The 14,275-nt window shown below is 35.7% G+C and overlaps 1 protein-coding gene across 3 annotated transcripts in view; it reads right to left on the bottom strand.

The window, feature by feature from the left end:
* The window catches only part of pikfyve (phosphoinositide kinase, FYVE finger containing), a 105,654-nt gene that overhangs the window by 24,504 nt on the left and 66,875 nt on the right, over nt 1-14,275 (bottom strand). For all 3 annotated transcript variants that reach the window (XM_059967046.1, XM_059967047.1, XM_059967048.1), the window contains 13 exons: nt 12,533-12,662; nt 10,171-10,351; nt 9,830-9,904; nt 9,588-9,695; nt 9,253-9,393; nt 8,556-8,682; nt 6,395-7,602; nt 5,047-5,147; nt 3,893-3,964; nt 2,280-2,451; nt 1,949-2,127; nt 229-342; nt 27-135 (listed from right to left, as the gene is read on the bottom strand). In XM_059967046.1, the coding sequence (XP_059823029.1) occupies nt 27-135; nt 229-342; nt 1,949-2,127; nt 2,280-2,451; nt 3,893-3,964; nt 5,047-5,147; nt 6,395-7,602; nt 8,556-8,682; nt 9,253-9,393; nt 9,588-9,695; nt 9,830-9,904; nt 10,171-10,351; nt 12,533-12,662 (2,717 nt within the window). The remainder of the gene's footprint in view (nt 1-26; nt 136-228; nt 343-1,948; nt 2,128-2,279; nt 2,452-3,892; nt 3,965-5,046; nt 5,148-6,394; nt 7,603-8,555; nt 8,683-9,252; nt 9,394-9,587; nt 9,696-9,829; nt 9,905-10,170; nt 10,352-12,532; nt 12,663-14,275) is intronic.

Raw genomic sequence — 14,275 nt, 5'->3', positions numbered from 1 at the left:
TCAAACATAGGAAGATGTTAAATTACCTCTTTCTGTGCAAACAAATCTTCAATTTTTTCTTCTCTTGTTTTGTTGAATGTATCAGTTTTCAGAGAGACAAGACGATCATCTACAGTTGTATAAATCTGCGATACCCTAAATAATAAAATTCTTTTGTTAGCAATCAGCTTAATCAAGCTATCGCTCAACAAACAGAAGAACTGTTTTAACAATCAAATTCAAACTTACTTCTGTGAAAAGTCTTTCAAATCCTGTACAATCAGCTGCTTTGATGGGATTTGATGTTTAATGTATATTTCAAGTGGCGGAAGGCAAATTTCAAGCATTCTAATTGGGGAATAGCTAGAAATATAAAAAAAGTTAGTGTTTTTCAACCAGCTGCAATAGCAAATCTATTTTATACTTAGTATCAAAGTAGGAATGACATTATACATATTTAACATGCGACCAAATTACTATTTAATTAAAACACAGAATAAACTGTACCATAAAACAACATAAAAGAAAAAAACCAAAAGCACTACAATCTTGGTTCGAAGTGCTGCTTTAAGTCGATAGGTAGAACTACTTAGGTGTAATACTGCCCAGGACCACGTGTAATTGCAGAACTACCAAGCAAAGCAGGCTCCCTTCCATTGACTTTGTCTATACTTCTCAATGCCTCAGGAATGTGGTCAAAATAATCAAGAACCCTCCCACATGGTCATTCTTTCTTCTCACTCTCCTGCTGGGCAGAAGATACAAAGGCTTGAGAACATGTAACATCAGGTTCAAGGATAGCTACTGTCCCGCTGTTATCAGACTCTTGAATGGACTTTTTATACAATTTTTTTTAAAACTCTTGGTTCCCCAATCTACCTCCTTGAGGACCTTGCACTTTATTTATCTAGTTACACTATATCTGCATTCTGGCCTCCTTTCAACTACTTTGATGCATTAATGTCTGGCATGATCTGTCTGGACAACACACAAAAGTATTTTGATAAAAGTGAACACAATAAATCTAAACCAGTGTGGGTGAAGGGTGTGAGTTAAAGTTCCTTTACTGTCAGGGAACAAGAAGTTTTGACAAGAAGAGCAAATTAAGGCTTCGTAGGATTAGATTTTCCTGGGAAATAGGAAAATGTCTACAAACAGTTAACTGCCGAGAGGTGCCAAATGGAGGACATGGCATACCTCAGACCAATTTTTGTAACTCTGCTTGTTCTAGCTACATCAACATACAGGTATATCTACATCAATACCTCGGTGCACAAAGAATGAAAAACAGACACTGGCATTGTGTCTAATTCTCTAATCAGACTGCTGTGAAGATGTTATCAGGTATATCCAGATCCACCCAACCTGGCTTCACCCATCACCTTCTAGCTAATCCTCCTTCCCCTACCCCCACCCTTCCAGTCCTGAAGAAGGATCTCAGCCCCAAATATCGACTGTATATTCATTTCCATAGATGCTCCCTGACCTGCTGAGTTCCTCCAGTATTTTGTTTATGTTGCTCTGGATTTCCAGCATCCGTAGAATCGCTTGTTCAAGATCCAAAATTGTTTAATGTCACTTCCAGTGCACAAGTGTAAAGCAGAACAAAATCATCACTACATCTTTAGTTGCATTTCTTTGCTTAGTTGAAAATTTTTTAATTCTAATATTAATGGAAGTTGATTTCACTTCACACCAAGATTGATGACAAAATAATTCCATTCTTAATAATCAGTCTCACTTAATGCAATTTCACAAGTTACTGGAGTGAAAGGCCAAAGATTCCTTATACTTGTCACTTTTCTTATCTTAAGACATTACTACCAAATGAGCACTGATTTAAAGCCCTGAAGGTTTATATACTTACCAAACCCAAAGATTGCTTCATGCAATTTAAAAATGCAAAATTGTTTCTAGAAAGTATTAATAGCAGTTTAATGTAAGTTGCAGATTGATCTATTTCCATTACCTGAAAGAAGCAACCATCTGATTATAGGAAAAATACTGATGATAATCATGATGCATTGAGTGACCACACGGTTCTGCATTTGCTCTTCGGGTATACTGATGACCATAGAACCTTAATTCCAGATACTTAGCAAAGGACATAGACCATGAGTCCCTGGACAGTGGAACCACTGGAGTTACCTATGATGAGAAGCAATATATTACATACTTGGGGGAAAAAAAACAAAAATCTACTCCCTATAGAAAATCTAAGAGAATACTATTTAATCCGACATTGTGCAATATGTTTTAATACAAAATTATCTCTGGAAAAATGGTAACATCCTATATACCTGTTTACATATTTTACACCATGAATAGGTCAGGATTGTGTGTTGATAGCCAGGAACAGGAGAATCAAGCTCTTTTAGTACAATCTGTACACAGCCATTGCCATGTACAAAACGACGTATATGGTGCACCATCGGTGTTTCACAGAACATGCTGGGACACTGATAGGATGGTCTGAAAAGAACAAAAAATGAAAAGTATGATACATCTTAAATATTTAAAGCCATATAGATTTAAAACCAAACTGATATTTAATATTGCAAACGTTTCAGCCTTATTCTGCACCTTACATGAGCTGTACCTCATTATGTCTCAAGTATAGGAATGTTCACTCAGCCTTCTCCTGCTCACTGTAGCTCCTGAAAGGTGCTACAAAACACTGTTTTAACGTGGAGAAGTACTGACACATCAGCTGAAGGAATGCAGTAACCAGAGTTTAACCAGTGTAATCTCCCTGTGTAGCAGAAGTGGCAGAGCTAGTGGCGCTGTTCTCTGATAGCTCTAGCGACCCAAGTTCAATCTCGGCCTCAGGTGGTGCCTGCATAGAATCGGCATGTTCTCCCCATGACTGAGTGTGTTTCCTCCAGGTTGCCAAGGCAATAGGCATCTGTAAATTGTTCCTATTGTGTGGGTCAGCAGTAGAATCTGGGTTCATGAGAATGTGAGGGTTAATACTAGAATAGTGTAAAAAAAATTGGGCACAAATTAAGGCTTATTTCTGTTCTTTGCCTCTCGAGTGAATACAGGCCTGGTGTATTCAGTCTCTGCTCCTCTGATGAACCTACCATGCTCAGAATCAGTCTGGTAAACCTTGGCTGCACTACTCCTATAGCAGCTATATCCTCCAAACGAGACCAAAATTGTAAATGGTACTCCAGATATGATGTTAACATAATATTCAAATCCTGTAACAATACAGACCAACTTTCCCACCTTGTCTGTGGAATTCTCTACCCTGAAGAATTTAAAAGATTCTGTGTTTGAATTCAGTCAATATCAAGATCAATTTCTGAATAGTAAATAAGTCAAATGGTGCAGGAAAATAGCACTGAGATAGAAGATCAGCCACAATATTGCTGAACATTGCACTTGTCTATATCCTTTAAGTTTTTGGCAGGCTCACCACTACTCGTATTCCCACATCATCTGTGTGATCTAGAAATTTACAAAACGGTCCAGGCAAGCAAATTGTTGATACAGATTATCACCACCTGGACCCATGCACCTAGCCCAGTATGATCCAAACTAGTTATAGTCAGCTGACCCGAGAAGTACTTATTGATTCCAACTCTTTGTTTTCTCTTAACTAACTCTTAGCCAACACTGGCATAATCCCAATCCCATTCCTGTAATTGTTTTGACCAGTGTTGGACCTTATCAAGACTCAGAAACTTCCAAAACACCTACAGAATCCACAGAACTTTGGAAGATGAAAAACAGAACATCGACTCTCTCCATTGGTATGACTATGAGATGCAGATCATATTCTTGAGATTTTAACAGTTTGCAGGCTGACTCTTAACATACTTTCATACATCAAATACAAATGGCTATCTTCATCCAAAATCAAAGTCAGAGTTATAATCTGACATGAACAGAGAACCACTGAACTTACCGAAAGCAGTATCTCTCTAAAAATATTCCCAAAGTCAGATCATTTTTCCCATAAAATTCCATTGTGACAATCCTAAAATTAAAACCACAATAACTAATCAAAACATTTGATAAAGAAAATATTTATTACTCATATCTAAAGAGGTGATCTTTCCAATGCATAATTTGTAGACAATCCATATTTTTGTGATCAAACAAAATGTCAATGAATTATTTTACTTATTCCCTAAAATCTGATAACAAAGATTTGGAGCATAAACTCTGGTTTAGTGGCACAAAGAAAATCATTAAAATGTGTCAACATTTGGGGAATGGTTATAATATACATACGTGTGGACTTAAAATGGCTAGCAATAAAAGTAATAGTGTAAATCTTAAATCCAGAACTATTTACAGGTCACATCTGCTACTTCTAAATTTTGACATTTCAGTGAGACTGGTAATTGGAAAAATCATAAATAAAAGTGCAAAACTATTACACTGTGAGGATTATAGGTGTAATCCTCTTACCTCTGCAGTGAGTTCAAGTCCTACTCCAGACATTTCAACATTTAATCTAAGACATCAGTGGAATACTGATTAACTACTGCATGCTGGAAAAGGTAATATTTTATTAAAGTAGGATCCAGTCATTTTTTCAAAGCTGATGTCAAGTATCTCATGGAGACGAACAAGGGAATTCAATAGGATCAGTCACATCAATGGTTTAGTTCAGCACATCGTAATTCAGTTACAAGGGTCCAAAAACATTACTAGAATGATTCCGCAAAAGATGGATTTCAGTTCCTGTACATAGTGAATTGCAGAAGCTAGAGTTGGTTCCCTTGGGAATTTAAGAGATGTGAGAGTGCCTGATAAGTGTTTTTAAACCAAAAAGTGTCTAGACATTGAGATAGAGCAAAATCTGTTCCCATTGAGAGATGAATCAAAAACTAGAGAACAATGAAAGTAACTGGAAAAAGAACAAATGCAAGGAAACAATTTTTAAACACAGCAGATGGTTAGAACCTAGAATCCGCTACAATTGATAGAGGAAGTGGATGGTTGAGACTGTGGAAAACAAAAAACTTTGATGCTTAGAACAGGAAAAAGAATACAACCATCATGGAACTGAATTTCACCTAAAGTTGCAATAAGAAAGAAACACTCACTTACCACGGACTGACACATGGATTTGGTGCATTGCTTGATTGGACAGAAGAACTACTGAAGAGAACACAAAGCTTCTGATGGTTTGCAGGGCTCAAACAGTCCACCTTTAAAAGACATAAACAAACCTGACGAACACTTTCTGGTGCACTAAAAGTTAATCGCCTGAACTAAAGGCTATATATTCATATCCATTATATGATCATTTGTAAAGTCTGGCAGTTTGATATCTGTTTCAGTGTGTTTCCACTGAATCTCACAGGAGCTTTGGTTTCTCCACTCAGTGGAAACTTTTGCTTTAGTTTACCATGTTCCCATGAAACCTACATGGATCACTGGAAAATGTATTATAATTAACAATACTACTAACTTTTGAGATACAACTGTCATTAACAAATATGCATTGGCGTACCAGAGCTAAATATAATCCTCTTCTTAAAAAGATGGCCAATATATTTTATAGCACAGTCAGACCATTCGGAAATACCAGTCCTTACCACAGAGATAACAATTCACTTATTTAGGAACAATAACCACAACTTTTAACACACGCAAATTTTAAGTGCCAAATCTGTCAGCAAAACCTATACTAATGAACCGTGTGCTAAACAGTTTCTGAATTTCCATGTTTTGCTACACGAATGTGTCGGGCATTGCTGACATATTAAACCTATTACAACAATGAAGACTGACTACATCACATTTTATAAGAGATCAATTTTGGGCTGTATTTTCTGTAGATAGCATAAGAAGATCACTTTATTTACACAAATTCCCAAAATAAAACACATTTAAAACCAAGTTACCCAAATCTCATCAGCAATTTGGTCATAATATTCTATCTCACTTCAACTCTCTCAGACTTAAACCCAATGCATTTCCATGCTTTTTCCAAAATGCTTTCTTTCTCATTTAAATTTCAAATACTTTATTTTATACACAATGAGAATTGCTTCAAAATACCACAAAAAGCCCACTTTTAAGATACCTAAAATAGGAAAACATTTCAAAACAAAATAGCTCGCATTTTTACCAAAAGGGCATGTAAGCTTCAAAATAAATATCATCTACTGCAGAGTTTTACCATCTGTTAACTTACAGAAAAACAGATTTAAGTTTACAAACCAAAAATAACCATAACTACAATTCATCTAATTTTGAATCAACAACATAGAGTATTAAGAGATGAGCACATATACTTATGCTATAATGCAGAACAAATCAAGCAATTATTAGCTCAATGTTTAATCACTAGTGATCTGGATCACTGGATGTTTATTGCACCTCCTTCAAAACTAGGGAACTGATCATGGGAAACTCATGCTTAAAGTTAAAAGGAAACTGACATTCTTACCTTTGATGCCCATATCAACTCATTCTGGTTCTGTCCTCGCTGGATTTCCTCATCTCCATCTTTTATAGTTGTTTTACTGTTGTCCTCTTTACTCTGTGTAAAGGGATCTATTTCTTCATTCTTTATCCTACCACCTCGAGCTCTATAATCAGCTAACAGCTTTGATAAGCTTTGGTTACTTCCCAAGGAATGAGTTATTCTGGTACTCAGCAAATCATGTGAAGGAAGAATTCGTGTAGATTTCGCCTGGACGTTTCCATTTAAGCCCTGAAGATTTGTTAAGTCCTTAAGAAGTTGCTTCTTTCTTCTGCATTCTATTTCTTTAACATCTTTGTGCAAGAGAGGGGACCAATAGATTTGCTCAGGAAAATAACCTCTTGTTGGACATTTCATACCTTTCTCTGTCAATAGAAAAGGTTCTCTGAATGTAATAAAAGGAGATATACAAAGGATAATATCTTTCAATTCTTGCTTGAATGCAATAGAATAAGATTTTAGTCTGTCTTCAGAAGAAGTAACATGTTCAGCAACAAAAAGACCTGTATCATCCTGAAGGGGATCACGGAACAGTTTAGGTTCATTTCCTACCGACTGATCACACCCTGCAGAGTCATTTCGTGATCTGGGTTGCTCATTTAAAAATGCATGGTAATCACCTGGAGGCATTTGGTCTTCTTTATTTTCAACTGTCAGTGAGTCTTTTAGAGATGAATCGATGTCAAAAAAAGGAATATCTAAATCTGGAGGGGCACTAACAGGTGTGGAACTTTCTGGCTTTGCAAAAACACTATCTTGAGAGACACTTTTTCTTAGCAGTTTATCTTCCTCACAAAGTGCATTTTCTGTTGAACAATCGAAACTAGGAGCTTGCGTAAATTCAGATACTAAAGGAATGCCTTCGATTGCAGCATCAGAATCTTTGGAAAGGTAGCCAATCTTTTCATCATTAAATAAGTCTTGTCCATCATTGTCTGTAGACTCACCTTCAATGATGGAATTAATTGATCCATTTTTAGATAAGCTTGGAGGCATTGCAAATTCATCCATTAGGAAAGAAAGTTCAAGTTGAGAATGATAAGCTACACAGACCATGAAAATGAGAATTTCTTTCACTCTTGCTAGCTCGTATTCTGACGCACCTCTTAGCTTCACAGTACAACCCAAATGTTGAGCACATCCTTCAAAAAACATAAGTGTCTTCGTATGACCTATGTGGGGAAAATAGAGATAATTTTAAGACATTTCTGAAGAAAATCTATTTGGTTACATATTCCAACGACATCAATTACAAGGTGCAACCAACCATTTTCTTTTCATCATTGCATTCTGACTAAACATGCAAAAACAAAAGGTGCTTCTTGTCAAAATAATGATAAAGTGTTCCAGAATGAAGTCATCCATAAGAAAGTGAGTGGTCATCTGACTATGCAAGGCATAATTAATATGGATTTAGTGCAAATATTGAGACAGCACTAAATTTCTTGAATGGCTGAATTTACTGTTTCCATCATTAGAGTCAAATTTATTATCATGGATTGATTTGACATGAAAATTTGTTGTTCTGAGGCAGCAAGACATAAAATTAGTATAAACATATACAAAGATAAACAATGCAAGCAAAAAGGAGTAATGAGGTAGTATTTATGGGTTCATGGATTGCTCAGAAATCTGATGGCATTGAAGAAATAGTGTTTCTGAATCTTTGAGTGTGGGTCTTCCACTTCAGTTGCTCTGAGATAAAAACGTTGCTCTGCTATTAAACAGACACCATAACATGTTGTTGCTCACAACTCCCAAGTACTTACGAATTGCCAAGCAGATATAACAAGCAGAATTCAAATGCTGCCATTGTTTATAGACAGAGTAGACTGTACTTAACATATTAATGGAATATGATAAACCACAACAACGTATATGGAACAATGTTACATTTAGCTTTTAATCTTGCCATTTCAAAATGAAACAATACAACAAGTAATGGTTCTGAGATGTACAGCTCTGTAATAACTCTGTTATGTACTTGGGTGAACGTGAGGGGATGTCAAATGAGAACACATTATAGCCAGGACTCAATATTCATCCACTTATCTTTTAGCCATTAAACACAAGCCCAAATTCATTTTTAGAAATGGTCGTGTAAGATGTACAGTTAATTGCTTACCGCTCGGCAGCTGGAATGGCTGAAGATAAAACTTATGACATGTGCCAAGCCGAGGCTTGGTTAGAAGCTGGTCCATTGACATAACTAAATCGCCCTGAGTAACACGGCTCACTCGGTCTAGCACATTCTATGCAAATAAACAAAGGTAATGTTTATTGTCACTGAATTTTGCAAAAAAAACAATTAAATTTTAATATGCCTTCAGCTCACCAATTAACAGCATTATCACACCTAGTGTGGCTGACAACTAATGAAATGACACAGTACAAACGTTCAAAGTCAGTTTTTGGTGTAGTACTCAAGTTATCAATTGTATTTACTTTGTCATCCAATGAATAATTCATCTCAGTGCCATGGCTAGCAGTAGAAAGTTAGCCAGGATTCTTCTTGCCCATCACAATTCAGTAATACATTTTCCAGAAAACTTTGAAACAGAAACAAGTAAAATAGATAACCTGCCATAAAATTAATTAAAGTTGCTCTAAAAAAGTGCTCCATGAAAAGGAATCAAATTTAATCAAAATAAATGGGGAAACTGAACAATATCATAAAACATTTGTACATCCATTAGTTTTTCCTATACAAACACAATTATGATCCGATTAATATACAGTACTTGTGTGTGAAATATATTGAAAGGGGATTAGAAATCTGAATAATGCTTTGGGATGTCGGTGCAAGGTACTGGAGTACTTACTGGCTTTACGTTAATAACTAAGGTGATGCCATTCTCCAGAAGCATATCTTGAGCAATGCGAGAAACGGTTTTTTCTACAAGTACCAGATTTGGCCGAACATCCACTATTCGCTGTACATAATTCTTCAGAAATTCTCTTTCCTAATTATCACAATAAGATTAGTGTTACTCTAAGACAGTTATAATCTACAATACATGACAAGGGGGAGGATTGAAAACCAAAATGACATTGTTTTGATGATTTGCTGGATGCAATATGATTTATGTAATATATCCAGGTACATAGTAGAATTTAGGAAAGTAAAAGAATATTCATGGGTGATAAAAACACAAACCTGCAGAACAATGGGATCTATGCACGTAAACTTAGTTTCCTCTCGATAGAGATATTCAATGGAGCATTTCAACAGCAGGATCTTTGGATTTTTTATGTAAGCATTCATCTGTGAAAATTTCAAAACCACAATTATACTACAACAGTATTACCAGACACAAAGTTAACTGCATATAAACTTAATTATCAATGACTGCTCTCTTTCACAACGTAGACAAATTTAGCAAAAGACAAACTTCTTACCTTCTTGTGGGCTATGTTTTTGGTACAAACAAATCCATTTACAACTGCAGAATCAAATTTCTTGCCACCAGGAATCTCAAAAGAAAAATGAAGACAAATCTTCAGATACATTTTCACATTCAGCAATCAAATTCATTAATTGCTGAAAATATATTCTACTTAAATTAATTCTAAAATTAAACCCCCATCTTTAAAAAGTTGCAGGTATATTAAGGAATACAAAAGCCATTTGAAGTGCAAGCAAACAAAAATGTAAAACTGTAATAAAACTGTAAATTTTATATATATGTTCACAATGATGCTACTGTACATAACTGTCTCTCAGACATAGCAAATGATACCTTTTTAATATGAACAAACTGGCGGATATCCATATCGTCATCATTATTCTTGACATCTGGATGTACTGTCTGCACAACTTGCCGTACCACAGGAACAATTATATCTCTCCACGATAATGAGAGAGACTCACAGTACAGAAGCTGCTGTAACAAGGCCATCATATGGCTATGATTAGCCGAACTGCATGTAAAAATAAGATAAAAAATAGAAATAAATGTTTTCACTGAAATTAATATGCATAGTGCCTAATAATGCGAGTTACTACTTTTAAATAGTTAATGTAATTTCTTGATATATGTAAAGAAATTTGAGCAGAAATTGTTTTTTTAATTGAATACACAAAATATTTGCTTGTACAAAATGTTCACTGTTCTTTCTCCACCTACAAAATTAAGTAAAAATAAAGCAATAATTTCAGACTTCTGAAAACCTAAATTAAGCTTTCAGAGTTCCTGAACTTGTTGAATCTAGAAAGAAATATCTGCAATTTATAGCCCTGGGGAAATAAGGCATGGATTCGGGCCCTTCAGTCCAATGAGTCCATGTCAACCAATTTACTTGTTTTTTTTAAAGAATACATGAAACAATATTTTGTAAATTATACACTGGAGCTAAACTCAACTGAAAATACCAATGTGATATTCTGCATAACCCAATTAAGATCAATGTTAACACTGAGTAAACTCAAAATAATATCATGAAATCCAGGCTTGAAGCTTAATATTAAAAAGACTGTTTTTTTAATATCTTTCAAAACAGGATATTAAGCTGAAACATCTTGATGTTATTTATTTATTGAGATAATGTTTAGCAAAGACCCTTCGAGCTACACTGCTCAGCAATCCCCCAATTTAATCCCAGCCTAATCACAGGCCAATTTACAATGACCTACTAACTGGTACATCTTTGGACTGTGGGAAGAAACCAGTGTACCCGGAGGAAACTCACTAGGTCACGAGGAGCATGTACAAACTCCTTACAGACAGCGACAGGAGTTGAACCTGGGTCGCTGGTACTGTAAAGCACTGTGCTAACCACTGCGCTACTGTGTCACCTGAATATCGTTCCTGATTATAACAGTTAAAACAACTGTCAAACATTATTAATAGGAGTTGTATGCATTTTAACTATGGAAAGTATATTAAGGTGCAACATGTTTTCCAATGAGCTTCAGTTTTAAATTAACCAATCGTTATGACTGCTGAAATGAGCCAGATTGAGGCTGCAGCTGGGAGAAATAAAAGTTCTTTATTCAACATAGTAGATCTTCTCAACAATATTTATTTCTTTCCTCCTGACATAATATTTCATACTTCTAAACACAAAGGCAATAAACTATTAACTACAATTCAATGCCTACTATTACCTACTTAAATATCTTGAATGCAGTCAGGTAAAGTTTGCATATTTACAATGGAAGCACACCTTAATGAACAGAAATGTTTTAAATATTCAAAAAAAAAATCGGTGGAAGGACCAAGAACTTCTGAACAACAACTCTAGAGACCCAAAACATAAACACAAGAGATGCTGGAAATCTTGAGCAAGGTACAGAGGAGGAGAAAAACAGCAATCAACATTTCGGGTCAAGACCCTTCATCAGGACTGAAAAGAAAGGGGACAGAAGCCAGAATAAGAAGGTGGCGGAGGGAGTACCCACTGGAAGGTGATAGGTGAGACCAAGTGAAGGAGAAGCTGGGTGGGTGGAGGAGGAAAGATGAAGTAAAAAGCAGGGAGGGGATAGGTGGAGAGATAAAGGGCTGAAGAAGAAGGAATCGAATAAGAGGGGACAAGAAGGTAGAGGTGACCAGAGGGAGGTGGTTGGCAGTTGAGGAGAAAAGGTGGTATTGAGAATGGGGAATGGAAAAAGAAAGGAGGGAAGAAGGAAATTACAGGAAGTTAGAAAAATCAATGTTCATGCTATCAGATTGGATGCTACCCAGAGTTAAAAAATACACCTCTCTTGTTACCCTGTTTCCTCTGGAAACTGTGGGGGTCCACTAAGTGTTTCATTTTCTTATCACGTTCCAAACGGTTAGCAGAGGTTAGTAATTTGTGGCAGACACACAAACAATGTGTTAAATGAATTTCAATCAGTGTCAAGTAACAGTCCATTCTCTTCCAAATGATTGCTTTTGATGGCATTTGTTGAAACTGACTAGTGAACACATTTTGTTTCCTGTAGTTTTTTTTCTCTCTGGAGGTGATTATGGATAGCAAATAAAATTCATCTTTTAGTCTATATCTGTCCATAATTTCTTAACTCCAGAATAACCCCTAACACCAATTTTAATTTTACTTGTTTAGACTGCAATAAAAATCATATTACATTCCAGTTTAGATATATGTATATATACTAACAGTAGTCTCTCCATTGCTTGTTTTTCTCCATTTTCTTCCCTGAGGTGTTCCAGGGAGCTGTGATGCCACCCAAGTGGTGTAAAAAGAAGATCTTTTGACTTTTCTTCAACCCGACGATCAAAGAGAGACTCTGGAAGCAAAACATAAGAATAATTTAAAGATACATTTCATTAGAAGGAAATAGCAGATTTTATACAAAAAATGTTAAATCAGAGTTTCAATGAGTGTCAATTAACATGAACATTATCCATTGTCAACCACTGCAGAATTTCAAAGATACCAAATCAGACTGTCCCACAACCAATGGCAGGAAATCTGAAAAGGAAAAAAAATGCAAAGAAACTCGGGGGTGGAGTTTCAAGATGGCGACGTAAGCATCTGCCTTTTAGGCGCTCTTTATTTTTTTAACTATAATCACCCTTTAATTAGACCTTTTCGAACTTATTCATATGAGTTGCTACCTTTGATTGACCCTTTTTTCCTAAAATAATAGTTGATCTAATCTTGTCAAACCTAAAATGGCTACAAGTAAGAAATCGGCTAAGGATCCTTTATCCATCGACGCAATTGTTGGTCTTTTGGACACTAAACTGGATGTTAAATTTGCGGCTATGGAAAGTAAATTGGACAATAAACTGGATGCTAAATTTGCGGCTCTGGAAGGCAGACTAGAAGGTAAATTGGACAGTAAACTGTTAAGTTTGGAAAGGAGGATTACTTCGAAAATATCCGATCTTGAAGGAGTTGTTAAATCGCTTGAAACTAAGTTTCAGTCGCAGGCGTTAGAGGTTCAACAGCATGGAAATAAGATCACGACTCTTGAACAATCAATTTGTGAAAAAGCACGTACAATTGAAGTGTTAGAGAAGAAGATAGAGTCGACTGCTAAAACTTTAGATCAGTACAAGTTTAAAATTACTGATCTTGAAAATCGTTCTCGCAGACAGAATTTGCGCATCATCGGAATTCCCGAAAAAGTTGAGTCCGGTGATTTAACTGAATTTTTCTCTAAATTACTGTGGGAAATTTTCGGTGGTGAAGGTTTGAAAAATGAACCTGTTATTGACCGCGCTCATAGAGTTGCGAGGCTTTCGCCTGTGTCTGATAAACCACGAGCGGTGATTGTTCGCCTTCATTATCCTTGTGAGAAAGAGCTTCTAATTCGATTAGCTCGTAAAAAAGGTATGATCTCCTACAGAAATTATTCATTTCGAATAGTTGAAGACTATTCGTATGAAGTTATGAAAGCCAGGATCGCTTTTAAACCAGTGATGGCAGAGATTCATTCGTTTGGTTTTAAACAAGCTTTAATGTATCCAGCGAAGCTTAGAATGGTGCTGCCCGACAACAGTCTACACTTTTTTATCACTCCTGAAGAAGCGAAGAAATTTGTTGAAGAATATCGATCCTCTAGTGCAACTTGAACTATGAGTTACATTGAAGATTTTTTTTTTGGAGAGAGGATGTTATTTCATTTTAAGTTTTAACCCTGGAAGTTGGGTTATAACTTCTTATTTTGAACTATGGGTCTGGGTCTTTTTTTTTACTATTATTATTGCTTATAGATGCTGTTTTAATCTTTATAATATCCTTTTTTTATTTACGTTTGTATTTTGTAATAATGAATTATTTTTTTCAAAATGTCGTTTCTTCTTCCCATAAGTCTTTACTTTTTATAAGCGTTTATTTGCTTGCCTGTATTTAGAAATGGAACAAAGGTTTTGAATTCTTTTTCTTTAGTTT

The sequence above is a fragment of the Hypanus sabinus genome, chromosome 4, assembly GCF_030144855.1.
Source record: "Hypanus sabinus isolate sHypSab1 chromosome 4, sHypSab1.hap1, whole genome shotgun sequence".
Classification (NCBI taxonomy): domain Eukaryota; kingdom Metazoa; phylum Chordata; class Chondrichthyes; order Myliobatiformes; family Dasyatidae; genus Hypanus; species Hypanus sabinus.
This window is presented reverse-complemented; position numbering and strand designations above follow the sequence as displayed.